This window comes from Corvus cornix, chromosome 10, assembly GCF_000738735.6.
Source record: "Corvus cornix cornix isolate S_Up_H32 chromosome 10, ASM73873v5, whole genome shotgun sequence".
Lineage (NCBI taxonomy): Eukaryota > Metazoa > Chordata > Aves > Passeriformes > Corvidae > Corvus > Corvus cornix.
In genome coordinates, this window is record NC_046340.1 from 3,824,014 (window position 1) to 3,850,874 (window position 26,861).

The following is a 26,861-nucleotide window of genomic DNA, read 5'->3' on the forward strand; positions in this document are numbered from 1 at the left end:
GTGACCCATATATTCCACTGTAGCCTTCTCTTCTTCACTTTGATGTTTTTCATCTTTTATTCATGATCCTCATCCTGTCCTTAGACTTTCCTTCACAATTTCCAGAAGCATCTTCACCTAAGTCTAAAAGGTTTCTGCAGCCACTTCTTACCAGTGACTCCTCTCCATCCCCTCTGTACTGAGGGGCTGCTGAGGTGCTGTGCCTTCCCTGTCTGGGCACTCTGGCCTCTCCTGGGACCCAGCTCTAACACTGGAGCCAGATTCCCCATTAGTTTCATTTTACTGCTGCCAACTGCTTGCTCTTTAGTCTTCTAAGGAAGCTGGCAGGTAAGGAGAAATGAGAAATAACTGATGCCTGACTTCATTCCTTTTTGCAGATTGTCTGTTGGTCATGTGGACAATAATGGTTTGCAACCAGAGAGTTTCTTCGTCAGTGCTTTAAACCTCATGCCCAAAGTGCTCTGGTGCTTTCCAGCTAGAGTCAGATTTTTGGGGCAGGGATTAAGATTTGAAAAGAAACTGTGACAATAAATTGTTACTTCTCCCAGAATAAATTATAACAAGATCTCCCTCTGGTTCAGATCTGTTTAACTTTGTTTTCTGTAATTTAGACGTGGCACAGTGATAATTCATAGCCCACCTCTGTCTAGCAGGAGACTTATGATTTCCTTGGTAAAATGCCATCACTTTTAATTTTAGTTATTCTGTTGTCATCCAAATTTAAACCACAATATGAAGTCTCAACTTCTAGTCCATCCTTTTATGACAACTGTCTCTCTATGCTTTTGTGTGATATTTTAGTTGATAATGAATAAGAGAATAAATGCAGCTGTGCTTTAGAACCCACAAGTGATGGATATGCCAAAAGTAGCTTGAGGAAGAAAAATACTTCTGCTGCTGTGGTCTGCCACGGCTGGTGTCCTGAATTTACATAGAGGGGGAATGTTCAAAAGCTTCTTTTTTTTTATTATTAGCAAAATAAAAAATGACTGTCCTTAAAGTGAGGCCAAGAAAAATGTAGGTCTGACCTTTTTAGTTTTTAGTTGCGGAATGTGATGACAGTTGATACCAATCATTATTTTAAATGTTCTTCCCTCGAGCCGTCTTAGTTACAGTGGGATTCGCAGAGAAGCTCCAGCAAGTTTTTGCATCTTTTTTATTACTTGTAAGTTAAAGAAATAGACACCTCAACTGCCTTTCTCTGTCATGGCTTAGGGGAAAACGAAAATGCTTTCAAAAACTGATATATTTTTCCAGCAATATGAGCTAAAAAGTGATGTGAGGTGCAGTGTTTCTCATAAAGATTCCCACTTATGTCACTGGAGTAATTTTCACAGACATGTCCCCACTGTGCCTTTGGTGATAGAGCATTACCCATTTCTCACAGCTCCTTCTCTGAAAATAAGCTGCTGATTTTGCTCAACACATTGCCCTTGCGGCTGTTAAAACCAGCAGTGTGACTCTGTTCAGAGCAGGCAAGGGTGGTGCTGCAGGGAGGGGTTGGGTGCCAGTATCATGGAAGCTCTGCTCAGTAACAGCCAGCATTTTAGATGCTTTTTAGACTTTTATCCAGGACCCTTGGTGTGCTAGGATTGGACTGGAAATATTGCAAGAGCAGCCTTTTTTTTTTTTTTTTTTTTTTTATTTAGGCATTTCCTGTCTTAACTGAAAGCAGGAATCATGGTCATGAGGAAAATAAAAAATTAAGAGACACCATGTTTTCCAAGTCTTTAGAAAGCTGCAGAGGGCTGTACTGAGCTCAGTTTTCAGTTCAGATTTGATTTGTCTGTCTGATAGAACTCTGTCCCAGTTCTATCATCATTAGTTTAGGTCGCTGCTTCATTTCCCAGGTCATCCTATGCTTGCTTTTACAGCATGTGCCAGGTGAAAGCACATTTCCATTAGTGCTGGACTGAGAACACTGCAGCATGGACATGCCCTCCACTGCATCTGAAGTGTCTTCGTTATTTATACCTGCTCAGATGAGTATAGGAGCATTTTAGTTCATTGTAACCTTGGGACGAATGACTGGGTAAAAAGGCTGATTATAAAATGTTGTACCTGCTCAAATTTGCATTTTTCCTTTTTTTTTTTTTATCAGAAGAGGAGTCTCATCTGTGAACTTAAGAGATTCCAGAAAATTTTCAGTTATCACTGCCCTGTCCATTATAAATTGCTGATGATCTACAAAGCATTGTAGTACAAGCACTTTGATGCTTCTCAGTCCTGACCTGAGATGACTCTGAGTGTGTGCCCATTGAAGGCAGACTAAGTTTACTTCAGGGAAGTATTGTGTTCAAAGCATTACCATGTGTATGCTGTGGATGCCAAAATACCTCACATCTGAGGCTGATGGAGTTTGCTTTAATGACCTGTCACAAGCTTTGGTTTTGCATGTTCAGTGTAAAGTAAAGATTAAAAAAACCCATCTGCCTGAGCTCAAAATTTAGATAAAAATCAGTTCTCTGTGTTCAGTCAGTACCTTGCTTTATAGTTTGGGATTTCAATATGTAAATAGTCACATGACTAGTTTAGCAGATGCCAAGATACAATAGAAAGTATTTTATGTGTTCGTTTTTTATCCTGCACTTCACTGAAAAAATACCAGACACTAATGTTCAAGAGGAAAACCTCAGTTACAATACAGGCTTGCTATAAGTCAAGGAAAAAAATGCTTAGCATTTTCTGAGTTTCTTTATAAATCAGTTGGTTGCTGAGTGAAATGATTGCTGTGGTTCAAAATTTCCTTTAACTTATACAGGATTTCAAAAGAATGTTTTTGAAATACATTATTTTTGGAATGTTTAAATGCACTCAACTAACAATACACAAAACTAAACTAACACTAATCTCTGGTATGCTGCTGTCATGCTTTTACCAAAAGAAGTTATTACTTTCAGACTGTAAACTTAGGTATGGCTGGAAGACCAACCAACCGTTTTCAGCTATTATGTCCATCAATTTTATTTTTCCAGTAATGTACATAAGTATAAATGGAGTCAATATTTTGTTTTACACAGAAGAAGAAGAAAGTAATCATTCTGTTGAGCCTATGCACACTGGCCTTCATCCAATAAAGCACTTAAGCACAAGTTTCCCTCTGAACACATTATCATCCTATTGACTTCAAAGCACAGCTAATATGCCTGAGTCAGGCTCATGCTTAAGCATTTCATTGGATGAGGGTGATTTTACCCCCCTAGGTGGTTTGCATGGTTGTCTTGGAAAGGACTGTGAGATCTGATGTTCCAAGGTTAAGCTGATTCTATCTGCTGGGGTAAGAGGAAGCCTTCCTTTGCAGCTTTTCCACAGAATATTCATTAGAATTGGTTATCAAAAGCATCTGGATGTTGACCCCCACCAGCTGTGCCATCAGACTCAGTGGGCTCTTAGGTTGTACCTAACCTGGCATTTGCTCAGGTTTGATCACTGTAGGACACAACCATCCACTGTTTTGATGGTATCATTCCAATGGAAGGTGGTAAGACTTGTGAAGGGATGAGCACTGGCAATTCTCAGAGTCAAGAGGAGCTGGGGATAACCTGCTCTTTCCTGAAGTCTGTTGAGGACCAGTGAGCTCTAACAAAAATTCTGAGACAGTTCAAGGAAACTTTGATGGGCTTAGATGTATTTGTCTTTGTAGTAGAGCTGTAAAGGTATTTCATTAACATCTCCTTAAAGAATAACCAGTTAACCTTTTAACCTCTGTTGGAAATGGGAATTATCTTTTCCACAGGAAAAAGTCTTTTTTGGGGTCTGTCCCAATCACAGCCTGGGTGACTATCCCAAGGACTGACCTAGAGTATCCTTACTGGTTATCCAGCCATCTGTTCTCCTTTCTTCTGTTTGATTCTTCCTCTGTGTATACTGGCAAGAAATTATTGGCAAGATGATAAACTGTGCACAGAATCAAACCACACTGTTGACATTTTTCTGTGCTTACTGTGTATGCAGAGTGTAAATACTGATTTTTGTCTTACAAAACTGTTCTTATGTTTGTAAGGGCAGCTTTCCTGCACTAAGGGAAAGATAATCCTTTATCCAAGGATAAGGGCCAAATCTTTGAATCCTAATTTAGATCTTTCTTTCCAAATACATTTTTAACATTGGTCAAATTATCTTCCTGTATCTCCTGCTGGTGTTTTGATCATCAGCTGCATTTGGACACATAATAAAGAGCAACTGCAACCTTTTCATGGGGGAAAAAAAAAGTTCTAGGAAATTCTGTATTCCATTTCTTAAAAAGTACACCCCAGAGCCACCCAGGATGACTTTATAAATGAAATTCAACCCCTTGGCTCTAGTGCCATTTTGAAAATTACTATCAGATATTAATGTGACCCTCAAAGTGAGAGAATATTATAACAAATTCATGACCTGTAAAACAAGATTTAACCGTAGTTCATGGGGAGCATAAGTGCTTTCTAATAAAAATGATGGACTGCAGTCTGGTTAGATCTCTTTATTGAAGATGAGAGGCTGCTTGCAAGATTGAATCTGAAGAGCAGCCTGCGGTGCTGTGCACTGGATACGGCTCCACTGGAAAAGTGCTGCTCTTCTCTCTGGTTGCTGATTATTACTATGACGTAAGATAAGGGCCTCTCAGATTTAAGCAGATTGCAAATATACTTTTGGCACAGGCCCAAGTCTGTGTACCTGGGGAGCTATTTTATATTGTATAGGTAGATCTTCCTGGAGTTTCTCCTTTTTTCCCCTGTTGAAGGAGACTGAGAAAAGATTTAGGTGTTTTCCTTTTTCCTCAGAAAACGGTCCAGCTTTCTCTGTTCCTCATGGTTCTTTCTCCTCTTTTCCTGCATCATCTTGTGTGAATTTTGGTAAATGGTCTGGGATGAGAATCAAGTGAAAGACTTAAGACAGTTGATTATGCATTCTGTTTAAGCGTCAGTAAGTGCTACTTATTGTCTGCTCTGTGCATAAACACAAGTTTATGTGTTGGCTGTGTTTTAACTGTGCACACACAGACACAATTCCACGGAGTAAATGATGGTGCTGTGATGATTTGCAGGTTTATCCCTGAGCCCTGGTCTCCGTGCAGTGCCACGTGTGGCAGTGGCATCCAGGTGCGAGATGTGAAGTGCCGCATTCTTCTCGCGTTCACTCAGACCGACGTTGAGCTGCCTGAGGAGGAATGTGAAGATGTGAAGCCACCAACAGAACGAGTCTGTCACCAGGTGTCCTGTGACAGTGATCCTGTCCCCTACACACCAGAATTTCCTCTTGCTGAAGGTGGCAGTGTGATTTATGACTGGGAATACATCGGGTTTACTCCGTGTTCAGCCACATGTTTTGGAGGTACATTTTTCTTGATTTATCCTGAGTTGTAAGAATTTGGCATTGTTTGGTATTGTTGCATCTCCTGTTGATCTGTAGGGAAACCTGCAGGCACAAGCTTTAACGTATTTTTGGTTATCAATAGAGTATTTCAAACTACTTTGTTATCTTTATCAAACGCTTACTGGGTTAAATAAGGTGCAGGAAGTTGATAACAGCAACTTGCTTTAGTCTTGCTGCTGCAGGAGTGTCAGCTGCCAGGCCAGCTGTGGTACCAGCACATTTGATGCCTCAGTGGTGGGAATGTTCAGATGATCTACCTTTTCCTAGGTTTCAGAGTAAAAATGCCCACGTTTATTCCTTTTCTTCCAAAATGCTGCAGTTTTCTGCAGAACAGTAGGAACACAAAGTTGTAATTAGGGAGGCTTGCTTCCAGCCTGACGGGCGTGAAGATCAAACGGGAGCTGGTTTTGGTGCACTGGATCACTCCATAGGAGCTCTGTGCCATACATCTGTCTGCAAGTAGTTAGGCACATTCCTTCCTGGATGTAATCGAATCTCCCTGTCGTCGTAAGTACATGTTACCAGACAGGGCTGCTGGTGTTGCTACTACTTACTGTACTTTGGGACTGAACACAAGTGAGTTATGAAGTGTTAAGTGGAGGCAGTGGAATTGTGAACGCACCTATATATGACAGGACTGCTGACATCAGTGGGAAGTGAAGACAGTTGTACCCATAGAAGAAATAAAAAATGTAGAAAAAGGGAAAACAGAAACAATTGGAAGCAGGGAGCGAGATAGAGCTCACAGACAGCAGCCTCCTTTGTGCTATTCACCAGCTCAAACCTGGAAGACAGAGGCTGGGAGGGATGCCCCAGAATGGGAGCAGCAGGAGGGTAAGTGACTGGTAGTGCTTCCTTTATCATTTAACCCTGCTGTTCACTGAGGGGGTTGATCCACAGGAATAACCTGTGATCACAAAAGCTGGAACATCCCATTCCCTGTGCAACCTGCAGTGGGCATTACGGCTGGCAAGGGAGGAGAGACTGACTGTAGTCCAAGTGTGCTTGTATAAACATGAGATGGTAGTGACAGCTGTTGTGGCTGAGTGTCTCTGTTTCATCATTTTTATAAGGGAAATGTTTTTAGAACTAAGGAAATTGTACTGTAAAGCAGAAACAAACCTTTCATTAATTCTAAATTTGTAGTTCTGGTATCTCAACTGATACTTGTAACCTACAACCATTTTCTTGCTACCCTAAATCCACTTGACTGCTTTTTAGCCAATTTCTTTGCCAGAGGTGTTCAAAAACGCCAAGATTTTTTAATTTTGAGGACATCATCAGATATGTAGGCTGAAATAATCTCTAGTCTTTGCCTGCTATTGCTCATGTGCATGTTTGCATTCTGCATCTTCAAGGCTGAGTTTGTCCATGAAGAAGCATCCCCATAAAAGCTTGCCCTTGGTGTGCAGGCTGATGGTAATTTGAGGAGCCTGTACTGAGCACAGCAGTTTCATTGGAAAGGTCTTCAAAATGACTGGTGAACAAATCTCATGTTCAGCTTAATGTTGTTCCTGAGGGAGCCAAGTATGAATTCTATTGTTGACTTCTGACCCATTCATGAATTTCTGAAGTTCCCTGACCCAGATTTGTCCTAGAGGTGTTCATAGTAATCTAACAATTTGTTTGCTATCCAGCAGAAATTACTCACTTGAAGAAGTTTGAAAGACAATATCTGTTTGTGTTTTTAAGGCTTCTGTGGTATCGCTGGTACTGTGTCTAGACATTTTCCTTATGCGATGCTCCTGGGAAATGTGGGAAGTTGTCGGGGTATTTTATCAATGAGCAGCTTCAGAAGCCCCCATGTTGCTATGCTAGTTAGGTGATTTTTCCTTTCTATCAGCTCTGGTCTTCTGGCTGCCTTGGCAAAGGCTTTCAAACAGACCAAAAATTACCTGCCGATAAATACTTTTAGGGGAACCAGACATCTCTTCTGTTTCCAACTCACTGCAATGTACTAACTAATGATCTCACTGTCTACTATTTTTCCATTGTGTAGTTCAAAGGAGCTGATCCATTTCTGCTAAATTTTATGTTCAAATCTCATTTCAATTAGATGAACTCTTTCGTTACAAGAAATAAATGTTGTCTGAGTTTGGAATAACCCAGTGTAATGTAAATTATATTAGGTACTTTTTGTCTAGTATGTGTGCATCTAGCAGTGGTTATTAAAACAAATTCCTGTGGATTTCTGTATCCTTAGTACTCCCTACCCCCATTTCTTAGTGCTTAACTCTTTCTGAATGAGGGGAAAGTCTGCAGGGTCTAAGTAGGCTGGAAGCTTTATAGCCACTATTTGAGCAAGGTCCGAATCTCTTTCAGAGCTTGTCACTTGCACCTTTTTTTTAATCCTCATACAGACTAGACTTGTAATTCAGTCTCTTCTGGTCCCTCTGCAAAGCAGATGAAAAAATGCAGATGGAAACACTGGGGGTTTTTGGGTATTAGACTTACAGAGAGTGATTTGCCAGGCTTTATCAAACACCATCTTTCCTGTTCTAGAGCAAAAGTCACACCAGTCTTGGGTCATGTGTGTGCTTTCTGCACCAAACCTCTGTGGCTTCTCACACAGCACGTGAAGAGCCAAACAGGTTGAGGTTTTGAGAGCAGCCGTGTTGTTTTATGCCTCTTAGCAGAATTAATGCTTCCTTCATCAGTCTTTCCATGAGTGTAACTAAAAGTTGTCGAGGCCTGTTAGTCATAGGCAGACATCACCTTTAATACCCATAGGAAGCTCTGTAACCATTCTGAAATCTAGAGATCTGTTTTTTCTTCAGTGCCTGAAGAAATCCCAAACTCAAAATAAGCCAGCAGTACGCTTGGGGATCTCAAAATTTGCCTTCATTTTCCCAGAATGTTTTTTTGGGTTTCTTTGTTTTTGTTTTTGCTTTCTTTTAAATCTGAAGAACGTTGGCTGTGATGTGAGAGTCCCAGGTGTAAGTTTAATTTTCATATCATCATCAGTAGGGAATTAATAGTGATTACGAGAATAAAGAGTGTGCCTGGAGAGAAATGTTTTTGTTGTAATCTGTAGCATTTCTTTAATGTTGTCAATCATTTAACTATTCAACAATATTTTAAAGGGATGTTTTCCATTTTAAAAAATCACTGAACATTTTCTTGGTTAATTATACCTTTAGTTGTAAGAGGCAGATTTTGGTGGTTAAACACTATTATTATTATTTATACTCCATATGCTTCAAAAATGATTATTTGGGCCACCTAAAGTCATTACATTGGCCTGAAAATAATGAGATTAAGTAATAAATAACATATGCACTTCCTGTTATTTCCTCTATAGCCTCTGTGGCTTTGGTAACTTCAGGGTGCAGTCAAGTTGTGTTTTCAGGCTTTTGTCTGGGCCATAAGGGCTAAAAGTTTACCATTTTATTTATGAGAAACCTGAGATTCTTAGAATATTAATGGATTCTAGCCAAACTTAAGGGCTCTGAGAAAAACAATGACCATTCAGAGACTCACATATAAAGCTGAGAGAATTCATTCTCAACTGGTGTTGGAGTCACCTGGATAACCAGTCACTCGTATCATCTGTTTCATGAGCTGCAGATGTTGTTTACTCTCTTACAGAGGTATAAAATAGATGCACAGAGATACTCAAGGATGTGTAGAAATTGGCATTTCTTCTGAGTTATTTTCAGCTTGTAGTACATATTTTTAAGAAGCCACCGAACTGAGGCTATCTGAGGTAGATAAATGATTGTCCTTCCTCTTCCAGCTTTAGAGAATAGATCCACCTTCTTAATGTTTGCACAGCAGCTTTCCACCCCCATTTTCTTTCTACTTTAAAAATGCAGGAACAAAAATTCTGGGCTAAATTCAAGCATTTTGATCTTTTAACACAGCTTCAAGCACTGTATATTTCATCGCACAGAAAAGATTGTAAAAGAATGTAAATATATGTGGTTTGAACACTGGGTTCAAGTAGAAAATATTCTATTTCACTGAATAGTAGGGTAATTACTACAATAGTGCATCAGATTACTGTAAAAATACTTAATGCTCCCTGCTGCATACATAATGTTTTAGTTAAATTATCTACTATGTTTATATTCTAAGCCAAGAAAGTCATACATATAAAACTTTGCTTGTTTGAATAATAGATTTTTCCATTCTCCAATCGACATAGAATAAGTTTATCAGTGATTGAAGTTCCCAGCTAATGGAAAATTATAGTTTGGAGTGATAAATCTGATTAATTGTGAAGACATTTTGACAGATAAGTTCAAGCAAATGTAACATCAATTAAGTGCAGTTATTTATTGAATAGCATTCTCGAACTGAGAATGAAGGAACAGGAAGGGACTTTGTGGTAGATTTTTAACAACTCTTTAGTATCTATTTTGTGCTTACAGCATCAAAACAGGGTGCAAGTTTTCTTTCACTGAGGCCCCAGTGGGGAAGAATTGCTAATGCAGTTTGTGCTCTGTACTTCAGTCAAATGAAAAATGCACCACATATCAACGTTTTCTTCTCGTAATGTGATTAAAGCTACACAGGTCCTGCTGCAAGGAATGGCTTAATGAACTCCAGGTGGCAATTTGTAGTCAGACCCCATCACCTGCTATGACATGCCTTTTGTTCATTTGGCTGGCCAGTTGAGCCTATATAACACCAAGATAAAAATTTCCCATGGTGTTATTGCCAATTTAGATGGTCTGAAGGGAATTCAATTTAAATCCCTTCCTTTGTGTGAGATATTAAGATGATTCCATCTATTGCAACCTGTTCCAGAGCAGCAGCATCACCTTGGAGCGTGGTTTTCTCACAGAAACAGAGGTGAGGTCAGCAAAGCTAAAGCTTAGTAGCATGGGGTAGATTTTGACCTAAAATATAGATTATATGGGTACTTGACATGGACTTGGTTACTCGTCTGGTAAGGCAAATCTGTTTCTGTCAGAACCCAACTCTAAATACTTCCTTCTCTCCTGTAGACAGCCAAATGTGCATTTCCTATGCAAGGGGAAAGGTAAGCTGCTCCTGTTAAATGAACACTTGAGGACTGACTGGAAAGAAAACTTTTGATTCCCCTACTTCTGTAACAAAAAAGATATTTATTGCTTTGTCATCTTCAGGCACTTTTATGTCTGCATTACAGTCATGGTATTTGTTGTTAAATATTTGTTCTCAGCCTGACTAGTAAAACAGTTTTCCCACAATGCGTGTGTTCTACGTTAATGTAATTATCAATACTTTGATAAAAGAGAACTGAATAAGTTGTCAATCATATTTAAGGTCAGGTCTTTTGTTCTATAAAAATTCATCACTTTGTAGATGTAGTCAAAACATTTATATAACAAGGTCTTTCTGAACTGCAAATGAGTCCCAGAGGGGATCTCGAGGTGTACCAGAGAGCCTGAAAGAAATTGAAATCTGTGTTATTCTCAAAATCACTGCTGGTTTACCCCTGCTGATGTGTCTGAAGTAGCTGGACTGGCTGATACACTGGACTGAGTCAAAATCATTTATAGATGGAGGGAACATCTTTGGTTTATGAGAAACATGACAGTGCTTGTATACAGGAGAGAAATATTGGCCTGGGGGTGGAACTTTCAGGGTTGGGTATTCCAGCCTACTGGAATCAGAATGGCTGATGGTCAGCAGTGTCCTTTCAAAATCACTAAAGTTAAGTGAAAGATAAGAAGGAAATGGATTTAAATTCTATGAAACTGTAACTCTTTAAGAGACATTTTTACCTGGAAACAATATAGGTATTTTATGATTTCAGCTCTTTTGTTCTACAGGATTGTCATTAGCATTGCTTGTATAGAACATCCCAGCTGCACAGAATCCCCCAGGCACATCACAGCCTTCTTGTATTTAATGTGCATGTGAGTGAGCTTTGAAATTGGGTAAGGCTTTCATACTGAAAAATATGATATATAAAATTGGATAATTGCAAAGGTTTAAAATAGAAGTAATTCACCGAATGTGTATTCACTAAGCTGCCTTCTTCTAAAGGAAACTTATGTTACGTTTCATTTTGACTCATAGAAATTTGAGTATTAGTAATCTTCCATGCTTCAGTAATAAGATCCAGGTAGCAAGAGCTGCAGATCAGAAGGTGCCAGGAACGGTAACGAGTGAGGAAAGCTTTAGGCTGGGTCAGATTTGCTGCCTTCAGCAAAACCATTGCATCTCTTGGCCCCTGAGAATGGCTGACTAAACATAGACCATTTCTCCTGCCTATAGCTTTACAAGTTTTCTGCATTTTTATCGCAATTTTTTCAGATCTTTAGCTCTTTATTAAAGGCAAGGTAAGTGAGAAGGAATCACTTTTACCTCAGTTTTGGCAATGGAGGCAGTAGCTGGCTTAGGACCATTACAGAACCAGCAGATGCAGCCTCTGGTAGTGGCTTGACAGAAAAACCTGGTTTTTTTATTGGTTTTCAGAGAGGTAGAATGTAAAATCAAGCCTTTTAAACCTCACAGAAGTAAAGTTAAGATATAATTCACAAGTATCTTTTGAGCATTAAGTGTGTACACTGCCTCTGCGTTCCTTTCTGCTTGAGATGTTACTTCTAAGCCTGCTATCTCAGTGTCAGAGCCTTTTAGTGAGTGTTATTCAAGAGTAAGCTTTGCAGAAATCTACTCCATTCACTGTTTCACGAGTATTTTCCTTTCGGATGCAGGCACACAGGAAGCCATTGCCATGTGTCTGCATGTAGAGACAAAGCAAGGTGCCAATGAAACCCTGTGTGACAATTCCAAGAGGCCACCCCCAATGACTCGGACCTGCAACACAAAGCTCTGCCCTCCGAGGTACCCCGTGATAATGAAATCATCTGGTGGCAAAGGAAGGGTTAATGGGACTTTATTGATGTTTATTTAAACATTGGCTTTCTCAGAAAGGGTTCTAATCGCAGGACTGTGGTCATGCTTTGGGATGAAATGTCACTACTTCTGCTTTCAACAAGGTTTTGGGGTTGGGGTGTTTTTTTCGTCTTGTTCACTCCTTTTCCGCTTTTCGTATCTCACTGATGAAATAGGGGACGTTTTCTGAAATAAATCTCTTCCGTGTTGAATATCTGCCAGAGCTGGAAAAAGAGCCCTAACTCTCCTAGTGGTAGAAGGAGAATTTTGAGGATATTGCACCAAAAAAAAAAGAGCTGAGAATATTTACTTTTTGTCTTTACTGAATGAAAAAAAAAAAAAAAGAAATTATGATTTAAAGGTACCTTAATTTAATGCTTCTTTAGTAGCTCCACATATTTCTTATGTTTATTTGGAGATTCTGGGGAAAGAACAGACCCAGTCCAAATCCAAGCAAACCTCTAGGTCATTTGATCACTTGAAAGGGCCATATGTGAAATTTTGATGTGTACTGCCTTATTTACCCATTTTTGATCTCTGACATCCCAGATCCTTTGCAAATTGTTTCATCGTGTTTGCAGAAATCTGCTCTTGCTGAATGCAGGGAAGAACTTAACAGGAACAGGATGTTTTGTAGAAAAAGTGTACACATTTAAAGGAAGTTTTGTAAATACAGGTCTATTTACATATTTACATTTATAAACATAAACATCAGGTTGCCAACAGGCTGTTTTCTAAGAGGAGCACTCTGAAGGTAAACACTGGAGCTAACTTTGTCTAAAAATGACTGTTTATTACTTTATCGTTAATAAATCCTGCATTTGCTTGTTACCTGCAAGTTCATAAATCCAATTTACAATTTTGCGCTCCAGCTGAACCAAAGGGATGTTTTAGTCATCGATCAATAACTATGCCTGCAGCTGTGCTTTTTGCTAGGCTGTTTGGGTAAGACTGTTCCTTCCCCAGTAGGAGGTGTGTTGCTAAAGGTGAGCTTTTGGCTGTGTTTTTTGGGACAGGTGGCAGAGCGGCCCCTGGAGCCGCTGCTCGGCAACCTGCGGGGTCGGGATCCAGACGAGGGACGTGTCCTGCCAGCAGCCCGGGGGATCTGCTCCTGCTGCCCAGGAGTGCAAAGACCCAAAGCCTCACTCTTTACAAGCCTGTAACCAGATTGATTGTCCCCCTGCTTGGCACGCTGAGGAATGGCAACAGGTATGGCTGGGTCACAGAAAGAGCTTAAATGTGTTCCTCTGGCCAGGGACTTGAAACTGTGCAGCACGGAAGGCAGCTCCCAACCTTCTGTAAGTGTTTCAACTTACACCATTGGAACAAACTAACCCAAAAGCACTGCTTTACACTCCTGTGCCAGTGGGTAGTCACAGGATGAGGTGGAAGTCCTTGTTAGGATTTCAGAAGCTGGATACCACTTATTCCATACATCATCTCTCTCCCTAAGCTCTCTTAACACAATAACCTTTTTTTTTAATTAACTTCTGAGGGACGTAGATTTATGCATAAGATGCATGTTTTTCTCCAAGATTTCTACTGCTTGCTTGCATTCAGGTGGTATGTTTGACTTTTAAACTCCAGTTCTCCTCATCTCCAATATAGTAAATATTTTAACAGAGGAATTTTCTGTGCTGCTTGACTTTTCATTCAAAGTAGATGTCGTTTTTCAGGAGCACAGATGTCCATGCAGGTGTAAATGCTGTGTTTAATTCTTCTCCTCCTTAGTGCTCACGTACTTGTGGAGGAGGGATTCAGACCCGCAAAGTGTCCTGCAAGCAGCTGCTGACAGATGGAAGTTTCCTGAAACACTCTGATGACACCTGCCAGGAGCCCAGATTGCCAACTAGCAAAGCATGTGCAAAAGTTGACTGTCCTCCTCAGGTGGTCTTTGGAGAATGGTCCAAGGTGAGCAAACCTCAATAATGGTGAACCAAAACCCTCCATTCCAACAAAAGCTCTAGAGATTTCTGCCGGGGTGAATGAGCAGTTTGGAGCAGTAAATTGCCAGGGCAGCTGGAGCTTTCACGAGGCCTGTACTGAACTAAACTGTGCATCCCTGCCTGCAGCCAGACTGATCAGAGCCCCCCTCCTGGGCAGTGTTTCAGTCGCTGAAGGACAGGCTGTAATGACCTGCATGCTTTCTACCAGACATGGTACAGATTCCAAAAATCACATCTTTGCATTATTCTGCAATACATCCTCCTCCTTTCCCATTTAATGCAAGCTTGCTGCCACTCCCCATTCGAAATGATTTAGAAAATTCAATTTAGAAGCTGCAATTACAGGTTCACGCAATACAACCTAAGGGAGAGGGTTGAGAGACTTGGCAGACTCTTTAGAACCTGCTGAATTGTTTCTCTCAGATACCAGATCTCATTGCTCTGTTGTGCCCATGGCTGGACATAAACACTGTTATGTTATTTTAATTCCTGTCTTGCTTGCTGGAAAAGCTTTCTGTCTTATATTCTTATTGCCTGAAAAAGTGGAGAGAGTTTAATAACTAATATTAGAGTTTAATAACTAGACAACACAAGGATTCCTATGAAGTATAATGTGTGTACTCTCTCAGAACTAAAAGAAAATTTAAAAAATTAAAGAAAAGCCACGACAAAACTAGTTTAAAATTAGTATACGTGGTATGAAGCACCAAGTTTAGCTTGACTGCATCCTTCCTTTCACAGTGCTCAGTAAGCTGTGGTGTTGGAGTCCAGAGAAGGAAACTTGCCTGCCAGAACCTAACAGCTAAGGGCCAATATGTCACATTAAATGGATCAATGTGTAGTGCTCTGTCTCCTTCACTGCTTGTAAGGTCTTGTCAGATGAGTGCCTGCAACAGTAAGTATTTATCTGGTTCCTTGCTGATTTGGAATGATCTATTTACAAATCTATGTACACATTAATTCACTCATCTCCCTATGCTATCACAAGAAAACTTGGCACAAACTGAGTGTCACAGTAACTACACCTATAATAACAGGATCATTTTTATTTCTGCCACTCAGAAACAAAGATTATGTTCTAAAGAAGTGGTTTTTGAATATATTATGGTACATACCTCTCACCCTCATTCTTATGCACAATTTAATCTGATATTTCCTTTATTGTTTACACTATTCCAACTGGAAAAAAAAAAAGAAAAATTCATAAATTTACCATAAGTTACAAAGGACATTAGAAAAGATAAGAATCCAGTTCTGCTGCCTTGTCTTTTTGTTGTACATTTGTATTACAGTGGATATTTTGCTTAACATGGTGGAATTCAAAACCTGAAACTCTATGCCAATAATAATTTTAGGTATAATTTCTATCTTTCCTTGTATAAATAAGAACCCTGGCCTCATTAGCTGTACAGGGAATGGTGACAGTACAGACACTCTTCAAAAAATCTGATATTCTACTACTGTCTATACAAGAACCTTTTCAGAAAGATTTTCTGTAGAAATTGTACAATTTGGGCACAATTGGGTTATGCTACTGATGGTAGTTGCACTAACTGTGTGTTTAACACCGATGGAAAAACCTCTCTGATACTGAACATGTTCAATTTCATATGCTAATTTAGAATAGGCAGCTCTAAATTGCAGCTGAATGTCAGAACCTGTGCTCCTCTTCCTTTATAAAGGAGTATATATACAATTATATATTGGTTTGTAGGTTTGGGGAGCAGGGTGCTGAGAAGAAAGGAAAAAAAAAAAAAAGAGTTTTTAGTTTTGAGCTGGGGTAAAACAAAAAGCCTTTTTCAATGGCCTGGTTCTGATCACAGGTCAGGGATAGACATGTTTTGACCCAGCTTGTAGTGTTGTGAAGAAATGGCTACTTTATACATTTTGAAGCTTTGCTTTAAAGATTATTCACAAAACAAAATAAGAAATAGAATAATTACTGATTCATACATAATATGAAACTTCTTTTCCTGGCCTGCATTTCAGATTAACATGCCAAAATTCTGAGGTTCAAAACTCCACTTAAATAAAGCCCTGTGGACTTCCAGGAATGTCCTTGGCATAAGGTTTAATAAAATATTTTGAGCTGCATATCTATCTGAATTTAATTAATTGTGGATAGTTGAACGGCAGTGGAGCTGGTTTGCAAACTGCTTAGCACAGACTGATGTTAATGTTACCATGTCAGCTTCCAGCAGAGTGCCTGGAGAGCAGCACACAGGGCTGCAGAGGGAACACCATCAGCCAGAATGGGTGCACATCAAAGCCATGGAGAGAATCGCTGTCTTCTCCCTCCATTTCCATGACCCTTTGGAGCAAGGAAGCCTCAGCAGCTCAGATCTGCCTGGGGATCTGGGAATGGGCAGGGGAAGGTGTGAGGCTGGTCCATGCCTGTAGTTCCTGTTTGGGTCTTGCAGAAGGAGCCAGGGCTGGGACAGCATCAGGCTTTGGATTCCCAGGAACACGGAGGAGGCATCTCCTCCTGCAGCCGTGGGTTCAGGCTGCCTTGGAGAGGGAGTGAGCAGAAGGCAGGAACAGAGCATGGCTGCAGGATGAGGGGTGATGAGGATGGATGAGGAGCAGCGTGGTGTGAGGTGTGACTGCTGTTGGGGGTTCTTGCCTTGGAGAGCAGTTTCTAAATGCTCCTTCTCAAGGTGATGCTTCTGTGGCTCACATGAGTGCCTTTTTTACTGTCTCATGACAGTGCTGAGTCATTTTAGGCTTAATCTTTTACCCTGAGACTGGCAATCGTAGCTGTTTTCTGACTTAGCAGTGCTTATTAAGTAGAAACATTCCTGACTCTGGGCTCTGAGAAATAGGAAATAACACCAGTCTAGCCCTGAGGTCACCAGGATCTGAAACCCAGCTGAAGCTGTTCAGGACCATTACAGGCCACAGATGCAGATGGATTTGTATCAGGTGATAATGAGGTCCAATGGCTCCAGCATATATTCCTTAAGATTTACCTTTACTCTCCCAAACAGTCCATTACCTCAGCAGCTGCAAGACTGAAAGACACTGAGGATCTAGAGAATGCATACTTATGTGGCCTCATTCTTTCATATGACCTTATATATTTATACAGCCTGCCATCCACAGCTCTGAACTTTGTTTCACTCTCAGCCTTGCTCACCTGTCACCAGTAAAATTACACACACCCTTTAGTGTTGAACTGCTGATGAGAGTTAGTGGTCTGTCTTTTTTAAAGAAATGAAATGGATGAGACTTGTTAACATATTTATAAGTATGCACTGGGTTTAATTCTAAGTTGGAATAACTAGTGTAAACAGACCACAGCCTGAAGTATTTTAATTTGTGTGTTTAAAGTTACACTTACTGTGTCTGTAAGTTGGATTTTGGAAATGGAAGATTTAGTACTGGAACGTTTCCCTGAAAATAAATATTTGGGGCCCAATAACTTATTAAAAACAGGACGCTACTTTAATAATTTTAGTAAACTGAGTGCCTAAAACAATTTAATTGTTGTACCATGTGAAATGGTTGAGGGAACCTTGTATCTGGATAACGAATCCCGATTTAAAAGCTCTGTAATTATGAAACCATGATATCCCCACAGGTCTGAACTCATTACCCAAAACATTGAAAATAACCATTTTGTTTTATAAGCATAAGAACGCACTCCAGGGTGTAGTTCCTATAGTGTACACACTTACTGAATGCTTGAAGCATTTAGCTTTTCACCTATTTCTTTACAGCATATTTGGAGCACACGTACATGCAGCTTTCCGGGTATCATTTGTGTGCCATCAGCGTAGTTGTCTTTTTATTTAAGTACCTCCCAAGTGGAATAGCAGTACTGATTCCAGACTCAGACAAGCTGAGAAGTGTTGTGATCTGTGTGTCCGTTTCCTGGCTCATCAGCTCGTCCTGCAGGCTCTGAGTTTTCTCTCTGTCACGTACCAAAACACACCAAACTCAACTGGGCTGATTTCTAGCACCAACATCACTGTGTCCCGACTCCTCCCGTGTGGCCAATTCGGCCTGGCACGGGAGGGCTCGGGGGTGCGTGCCCTTGCTCCTGCAGTGCTTTTTCCTTGCTGCCCGGTGCTCTCAGCCAGATTAGCTCTGCTGATCAAAGCGGGCACGGTGCCTGCCAGCAGTGAGTCAGCACAGGGGCATCCAAAACACGGCAGCAGTCCCCCTGTGCCTCCCCAGCTCTGCTGGGAAACACCTGCCTGTGGTGGTGTTCATCCCAAAACCTTCCAGCATCCAGGTGCCTGCAGTTTGGTGCAGGAGGAGTTTCACAATACCCAGGGTCTTCATTCCTGGCCTGCAGGAGGCTTCATGCTGTTTTTGCCTGCTTTTGTCAATTCATTTGATCATTATATTCAGCCTCTCAAAATTATGCCTTATTTCTCTCTTTCCTCCCTTCCCTCCCTACTTTCTTGGCGCAACACTGTCAGCAACTCATCTTTCAACCCTAATAAATTACCCTCAGCCTATGATTACAGGGTGGCTTTGCCTGTTGCATGTACTGTGTCTACACTGACTTTCTTTCACCTCCTGCGTTGCTATCAGTTTGGCTTGACTCAGGCAACCAGCACAGCCAGCCAACATTTTAAATAAGAGTCAAGGGGAGCCTTACTTTTTGGATAGATTTTGTTTTATTTAGGTCATTCTGCACTCAACAGTGCTCAAATGTGGGGAAAGTGATAATGTGTTCACATTTTTTTAATTCAGTTTCTTCATTTCCATCCATGCCTAGCCTTTCTGAGGCAGCAGTAGGAAATATAACCATAATAGGAACATATATATGGAGTAATATGTAATACGTGTATATATACTTTCATATATGTGTGCACCATCTATGTCCTTCACACAGGTATATGTTGCCTGTATCCTTTTATTGTTAGGAGATTTGGGGAAGAAGCAATAGCATTCTTGGCTGAAGCAAGGGAATGTTATGGTTTCATGTTGTTCATATTTTTGCATTTTTGTGACTCAGATAAAAGCTCTGTGTGTTGCAGTCTGACTCGAACAAAGTCAGGAAAAGCTCTTTCAAGCACTCTGTGCAAAGCAGATTTTGTAAGCATGACTGCCAATGACTAGATGCTTTTCAGCACTTTGTTTTCTTGCAGAGATCAAGCCCAAGCTTCCAGCAAAGTTTTCTGCCCATGGACCTCAGATTGTCAGCATTCACCGAGTCTATATTCAGACGAGGCCAGAGAAGCGCATTAATTTTACCGTAGGAAGCCGAGCCTACTTACTCCCAAAAACATCTGTGGTAATTAAGTGCCCCGTGCGAAGGTTCCAGAAGTCCCTCATCCGTTGGGAGAAAGATGGGCAACGCTTACAAAACTCCAAAAGGCTTGGCATCACTAAGTCAGGCTCGCTGAAAATCCACTGTCTCGAAGCTACAGATATCGGTGTGTACCGGTGCATCGCAGGCTCTGTGCACGAAACCTTTGTGCTCAAACTCATCGGGACTGACAACAGGCTCATCGAACCCCCGCCCCTCCGAAAACAGCCCAGCGAGGTCAGCAACCCAGACCACAACGAGGCCAACAGCTTCGGGGCCAAATGGCACAAAATGAGCAAAATGTGGCAAATGTGGAGCAAGAAGAACGAGCTCTACCTGGGTGACAGGCAGGTAAATGATCAGCCGTTCCTGAGAAATCTTGAAAGCTTTGGGAGCAATTCGGCAGAAGACTTCAGCTCTCGTGAGTTCAGGAACAAGCGCCTGGAGGCTGCAGTTCTCCAAGGTGCCTACAGCATGGACACGGTGCAGTTCGAGGAGCTCATAAGGAATATGAGTCAGCTCATTGAAACTGGAGAAGTCAGTGACGACTTGGCGTCCCAGGTCATTTACCAGTTGATTGCTGAGTTATCCAGGCCTCCACTACCAACTACTGAAAAATGGAAGGGGGCCCAGGATGAGAAAGCTGCCTCAAAACTCACAGGCAAGTTGCCAAACGAATCTGAACGTTTCAGCACAAAAACAGTTGATAAGTTAACGTTTGACCAGAAGGTTCCAGTTATTATGAGGCAAAAGGAAATTCCTCAAGTTTCCTTCAACAAAACAGTAACTGTACGAATTGGAAATACAGTTTTTCTGACCAAGAATACTCATGCTGTCAATCTACTGTGTGAAACAGCTGGTATTAGTGAAGTGAAATATACTTGGACAAAAGATGGCAAGACATTAAAAGCCTCTGAGAAGTAAGTAAATAGCTTCTCTTTCACTTTTGAATGACTTATTATGTCGTTATCGATGGAAAAAATCCACCCTGCTGTGCAATATTAGAACATACTCTTGTAGAAACAAGATAAGCATGGCCACTGGGCCTTCCGTCTTTTTAGTTAAGTAATTTATTTTTATTCTTTCAAGTGTCTGTCACATTGTTTGGCTTTACCAATGTCCAAGTGTTTGTCCATTTCCAGGATACTACATAGGAGGATTGGCTATTTTTGTAAGGTGAAGTGTTTTGGATGTCCTGGCTGTATTTTTTGATCTGCCTTAATCATTTCAGCTGTGTCAGAAAAAGAGCAGATTTACCCTCAAATTAGAGAGGCTCTTGAATTCATTCAGATACTAAATACAGTGGGAACACATTAGAAACATCTGCCATGGTATAGATGAAAAGAAGTCTTAGCTCTTACTCATTTTAAGAAGGGAAAATATCACTGGTACCCTCACCATTCTTCAACACACAGTTTAGATATAAATGGAGCTGCATAACTTCAACTGAAAAAAGAAAAAAAAAAAAGAGCTTTTATGGATTTTATTCAGTACTTCAAAATATTTCTGTTGAGGACAGTGAACTTCAAAATAACAAAGGACCTGTATTACCACCACATTTGAGAGCTGAAAACAAGTGCAGCAAGAGTTTGTTACAATCAGATATTTGCTCAAGACTGAGCAAATACCTCTACTTCAGTGCTGATAAATTAGAAGCTCACCTGGTAATACTAACATTAACTTTGTGTGTGAGTCTCTTGGAATTACAGCTAGCTCTTGAGTAATGAAAAAACTGGTTCTGAAATGATAAAGGCGCTTTTGGATATTTCTCAACATATTTAACTGATTAAATGCACTGCCAAGAGAAATAGACTTCTGCAGGGCTATCAATTAAAGCAAAGACACCAAAACGAAGCCATTTTAAAAACTGCAAATGTTTTTGGAACCATGTAGCTCCCAGCAGTTATGTTTATTTTGTGAAATGCGCATAATTTTCCATTAATTTGTAGCAAGTGATACTTTGATTTCTTTGGACATGATGGTGTTTTGTTTATTCACGAGTATGTTTGCTTCCTGATTTTAGCCCAGACTGATATTCTTGCACTTAAGGCACATATTAACAAAATTAGTTCCTAATTTTTTTCCCATTAGGGTTTCTTTTAAACAAATCCACATAGATGTGTGTGGACCCAAAAGCCAGTGATATTAATAGCATTGCATCTGAAAAAGAGCGTGAGGAGGTCAATAGATCTTTATCTGTTAGGGTAGTAAAGAAGGATGCACTTGAGCCATGCATGAGGTGGCTTCTTTTGTTGAGACACAAGTATTTTTAATATAATTTTTTGTTAATCTATTGTGTAAGTGTACTCAGTGTGGGAAAACACCAGCTTCAGGTTTTTGGGATGTGCTGAGTGAATGACAAGTCACGTAACTTAGTGCTGAGAAAGGTAACAAGGGAGAAAAGTTACTTTCAGCCTCTTCCCCAGCCTGTGATGCTGTCTCTAATATCTTGCCCCTCAGAGGGCAGGCAAGGTATTCAAGACACCTGTGAGATTTTGGTGGAAGATTTTAGCTTCAATGATGATATTAAAAAAAAAAAAAAGGCCCCAACCCCATAGTAATTTGAAAGTCAGATCAGGCCATAGATTTGTGAATTCCCCAATCCTGCTGAAAACCAAGCTCGCTCTGGAGAGATCAATTTCTTGCCAAGCCTAATACTTTTAATTGTGGTCTTCTGATTTATTCACACTGCTGTTCCCAGGGGATCCTGGTTTGTGGTAGCAAATGCACTGTCCTTCAAAGGGCTGCAAGTAGGACACAGCTCTGCAGGAGAAGGAGGTCTGAACAATCCTCCTTGTGTGTATCCCTGAGTGCTCCCCTTCTGTCACCAGAGAGGAGGCAGAGCTGTGGCTGCCTGTACTGCTCTGGAGCTGCAAACTCCTAAAAAGGAGTTTTGCTGCTGTATCTGTAACTCTTGCAAGGGGATTCAGCTGGGTTTGTCCCACGGTAGTAACCCTTGTATTTCCTTGGTTATCGTGCAGGGTGATCCTGGACTCCACTGGAAAAGTGCAGATTCGGAATCCTACTCAAAAGGAACTTGGTGCCTATGGATGCCTGGTGGTTAATGACTCTGGTTTTGATATGGAAACATCACTGCTCCTGCGTGCAGGTAAAACTGTGGCATTCCACAGAACTGGGCTTTTATACACACACACACATATATGTGTGCATAAATATATGCGTATAAGCACCCATGCCCACTGCAGTGGGAAATGGTTTCGTTTATTGGCAACCCATGAAACTCTGCCTGATTTAATAGGCAGCAGTAAGACGGTCTTGTTGCTCTAAAACCACAACAGGTGTGAACTCAGTCTGCCTGTATCTATCCCACCTGTCTTTTCTGGCTGCTGCTTTGCAGACTGAATTCTGTTCCAAACATGATGAAATTAAATGCAGGACCTACGTTTAAAAGTTAAATAAAGCTTTTAAAACTTACTATCCCTTTCATTTCAAAGAGATGCCTGTCATCTTGTCCTCTGTGTTAAACGTGACAAATCTGGAAGCCAGCAGTTTCTCGGCAGTTGTTGGAGGTACAGTTGTGGCAAGAATTGGAGCAAATATTATGATTGAATGTCCAGTGAAAGGTAAGTAAGAACTGCACTGACATTGCTTGTAATGTTGGAATCAGAAATTTACCTTATATCTTGAAATAAATTACCAGTGAAGGCAGAAAATCATTGATCATTAGTCTTTTTTTATTAGGCATGTCACCCACACCAGTCCTATTTATTTTCTGCCTGTCACATCAATTTACATATACATCTATACGTTCAGAATTTCCTTTAAATGGGCTTTCTTTCCAAGAAGTGGTCTAGGGCTCCACTACAGAGCTGAAAGCCCACCAGAGTGCGGGGCTATCTTGCTGCAATAGCAAGCATGGCCAGCTGACTTGCTCATCAAAGAACTTTCCTTATCCCTGTTGGAGATGCACATCTGTCTAGACTATTGTTAAAACTGAAAATGAAATCTCCAGCCATAGCTTAATAGAACTTTAAACCTGGTGGTGAAGTAAACTCACCTTTTAGATTCATCAGTCTGCAGCTGCAGTGAGGAAACAAAGAGAAGTGCCGAGCTATGAGAGAATACAGATATTTTCTAGCTCAACATCTGTGGAGGAGGAATAACGTTAATCAGAATTAACATGCATTAAGCAGTTCACTGCTTCATTTTATTTTCTAGCCCTTTGTTGGAAAGGTAGATATTTTCTTTTTAATCGTACCATTGCTATCTGTGAAGCTTAAAGTGTAAGATTTCAGTCACAGCAGCGATATTCTGTCAAGCATTTAATAAGCTGAGCTCAGCCTTTTGTGAAGATGATGTGTGAAAGTGCAAATAACCACGAACCTTGCAAGTGAGTGCAAAGAGCAACCTCAGAGCAGCCAGTTTGCTGCTCACATTTATGTGCTGGGAAATGCACATCAGAGGGTGTTGATACTGAACCAGGGTAGTGATAGAAATATATATATATGCAAATAGCTCTGCATACAATAGTGGCGCCAGGCTGACATATATTAGGACATGTGGCTCTGCTATTCAGCGTTGTACCAAGGCTAATTCTTTGATGAAGTAATATTTTCCAGCTATAGTTTGGCAACTCCATGTATAACTGACCTACATCTCAAATTCAGCAGAGAGTTCATGTCACACTGTTAATATTAATATTGTTAGGATGGGTAAGCAGTTAGCAATTTAAATATAAATTAATATTTTCACATGGGACTGTAGATTTCCAAATGCTTTAGAATTGTATATATTGGTGAGCCAAACTTTAGTTATGCTGAGACACCAGTGTTGACTTAGAAAATGATTTATCTAATTGCTTTATTTCCCATCATTGCCTAGGAAGTAAGTATTACTGTTTGTGAATAAAATAGAGCTTGCTTGTCTTAAAATGTCACTAAGTCTAGAAGCAGAAAAACTTTTGCAATGATGTAAGCAGAGTTTTCCTGTTCTCCTCTCCTTAATGGAAAGTAATAAAACACTGACTTCAGAAGATTGAATTTAATAGCACCTTATGCTGATACGTTTGTCTGGTAGGTGGGACCCAGAAATGTGTCCATTTGCAGTGTAGGAGGATGAGAACTTCATTGTGAACACTGGTAAAACATGATGTGAATGATCAGGCTGCAGAAGTAATGATAAGAGAGCCCTTCTTGTAAAGTCAGGGAGACCTTGGCTGGATCTGCAGCACCTCTTCCTTGCTGCCCTTCCTCCTGACTGCTCATCAGAGGATGTGTTTGCCCTGTGAGTTTGTGTGCCCATGAAGCATCAGTGGATAAATCTTTGCCAGGACCTTATTCAGGATCCTTCTCCACAGACACTATTCATGCAGATTTTTCACTGGTTTCACATCTGGTCTTTGGGACTCCTGCTAGCCCACAAAATAGTTCTCCACGAGAAGAACCATCTAATGAATAAAGTGTCCATGTGTGTGAAGGGTGTTAATGCCATGTCAGTAGCAGAATTCTTAAGTTACTTTTAAATTTCTTGGTTGCAGTGACCTCTGAGGGGTCTTTTTTCTGTAGCATGAATAAACTAAAAGATGTTTTTAAAGTGGTTCAATCTGTAGTTTCTTCTGCAAAGAAGCTGACCTACTGAAGATGTGAAGTTTAATATTCTGTGTAGCATTGGCCTTTTGGGTACAAGTTTTTTTCTTTTTCATTGTTACTGATTTGGTTCTTTTATCCTTTTGAAAGCCTTTCTCTCACACTCCAAAAATCATATTGAGATTGAAAAAGGGCTTTGACTGCTGAAGATCAGTGTATCCTAATAAACAGAGGAGAATCAAAGAACAGACTAAGAAAAGTTAGCTGAACTGCTCAAACTGATGCTATCTCTTTCTTTTCTCTTTTTAGCTCATAAAAAGAATATTTTTCCACTAATTATAATAAACTCGCTTTTATAGCTCCCACACGAGCATACGTTAGAAGATATTCATACATTCTGGATAGATTCATATTCCATTCTTACAGCCAAGGGCTTTTCAATCAACACACATGGTATAAATATCAATACTGATTGCTCCAAATTGCTCTTGGATAACATTTATTGTATTTGCAGAAAAAACCGTCTTGTGATTATTGCTAAAATAAACTAAAACTGTCAGACTCCATTTATTGTAAAAACTTCAATAGTTCTTAAGGTAAAATAGAGGGAAAAGTGGGAATACGAATAAAATGTGCGTTGTCTGCCCCTTGCTGGTGAGAGCAGGGAAGTGACTCACACTGAGCTGAGGTTGTTTACACTTCTCTTTGCAGCTCTGAAGTATCTTGGCACGCAGGCCTTGAGAAGTAGAATCTGCACCTTCATCCAAATTCTGCATTCCTATGAATACATTTTGGCTCTCTAATAATAACATACAGATAAAAAATTGTGAGAAAGACACAAAGCCTGCTGTATCTTTTTGCACAGAAGTTTCACAAAGGTGGACCAAGTACTTGCTGTCAGTGTTGGAACTTGAAACAGGTCCAGAAAAATCAAGATTTTGATTTTCCATCTGTTGCTTCATTTACCCACAGTATTCTAAATGTAACTGTGATGCTGTTCTTTGTCTTCTATGCTTAACCCCTTTAGAAGACAGCAGTGAAGAAATATAGAAGTTTAATACATAGGATTTTGGCTCTGCTGTGTTCTAAAGGATATTAGTAATAGATTTCAAAAGTTTAAAGGAGTAAGTACAGATTTATTTTATGAGGAAGGAATGACAGTATTTATAATTAGCATAACAGAAGGAAAATCTTCTGCTCTTATGGTTTTTACAGTGAGTGCATCTTCATTAGAGTTATCAGGCTTAAGCAGAAAGGACTGAAAGATGTTCAAAAGCTTAATTGTGCTTTGCTTTGTGTCTTGTAACAGTCTGAGAACCTGAAAACTGAGTCCCTTTGGATACAGCTGAGCTGAAGGGTGTGCCTGGGGACTGTACCTGATACTTTGCCAATACTAAAGAGCAGTCTGTCCGGGGCTCCAGGCAAGAGTGACCACGTAGTCCAAAGCAACCCTCATCCAAACACACATTGGGTGTCTTCTGGGACCTTGCTACCTACTATGTCTCTGTAAAAAACACAATTCTGAAGCCCTCTACTCCTTTCTGATGTAGATGGAGCCTAGGGGAGGGGGAGGAAATCCATAAATTGAAATTGTTTACAGCACTGATTTTTTTTCCTTACAGCTTTGCTAATTTGAAAAGAAATTTCCTTTAAATTCCTGATTCAGGAAGGATTAAGATGGATTGTGTTAGAGGAAGGCAAAACTTCAAATACTTCTTACTTCAGTTTGCAAAAAGCTGTTGAGAAGTTGCCTAGGCAAAGTTTAACGAATTCTAATTATGTAAAGGAAGAGGTTACCTCACTGGTTAGCACCTGCATGAATGACTGAGAGGAACAAGTGGTTAAATTCACAGTAAAGAGAGAGTAGGGTGCCCCAAAGGCTGCTCTGGGATTTGTGATGCTCAGCATTTTTATAAAAGT

At 40.3% G+C, this 26,861-nt stretch overlaps 1 protein-coding gene across 5 annotated transcripts in view; it reads left to right on the forward strand.

The window, feature by feature from the left end:
* ADAMTSL3 (ADAMTS like 3) overlaps positions 1 to 26,861 on the forward strand; it is a 179,574-nt gene that overhangs the window by 133,448 nt on the left and 19,265 nt on the right. For all 5 annotated transcript variants that reach the window (XM_039557996.1, XM_039557993.1, XM_039557995.1 and 2 more), the window contains 8 exons: positions 5,027 to 5,313; positions 12,006 to 12,135; positions 13,203 to 13,395; positions 13,918 to 14,097; positions 14,874 to 15,027; positions 19,235 to 20,315; positions 22,377 to 22,504; positions 22,851 to 22,979. In XM_039557996.1, coding sequence (XP_039413930.1) covers positions 5,027 to 5,313; positions 12,006 to 12,135; positions 13,203 to 13,395; positions 13,918 to 14,097; positions 14,874 to 15,027; positions 19,235 to 20,315; positions 22,377 to 22,504; positions 22,851 to 22,979 — 2,282 coding nt within the window. The remainder of the gene's footprint in view (positions 1 to 5,026; positions 5,314 to 12,005; positions 12,136 to 13,202; positions 13,396 to 13,917; positions 14,098 to 14,873; positions 15,028 to 19,234; positions 20,316 to 22,376; positions 22,505 to 22,850; positions 22,980 to 26,861) is intronic.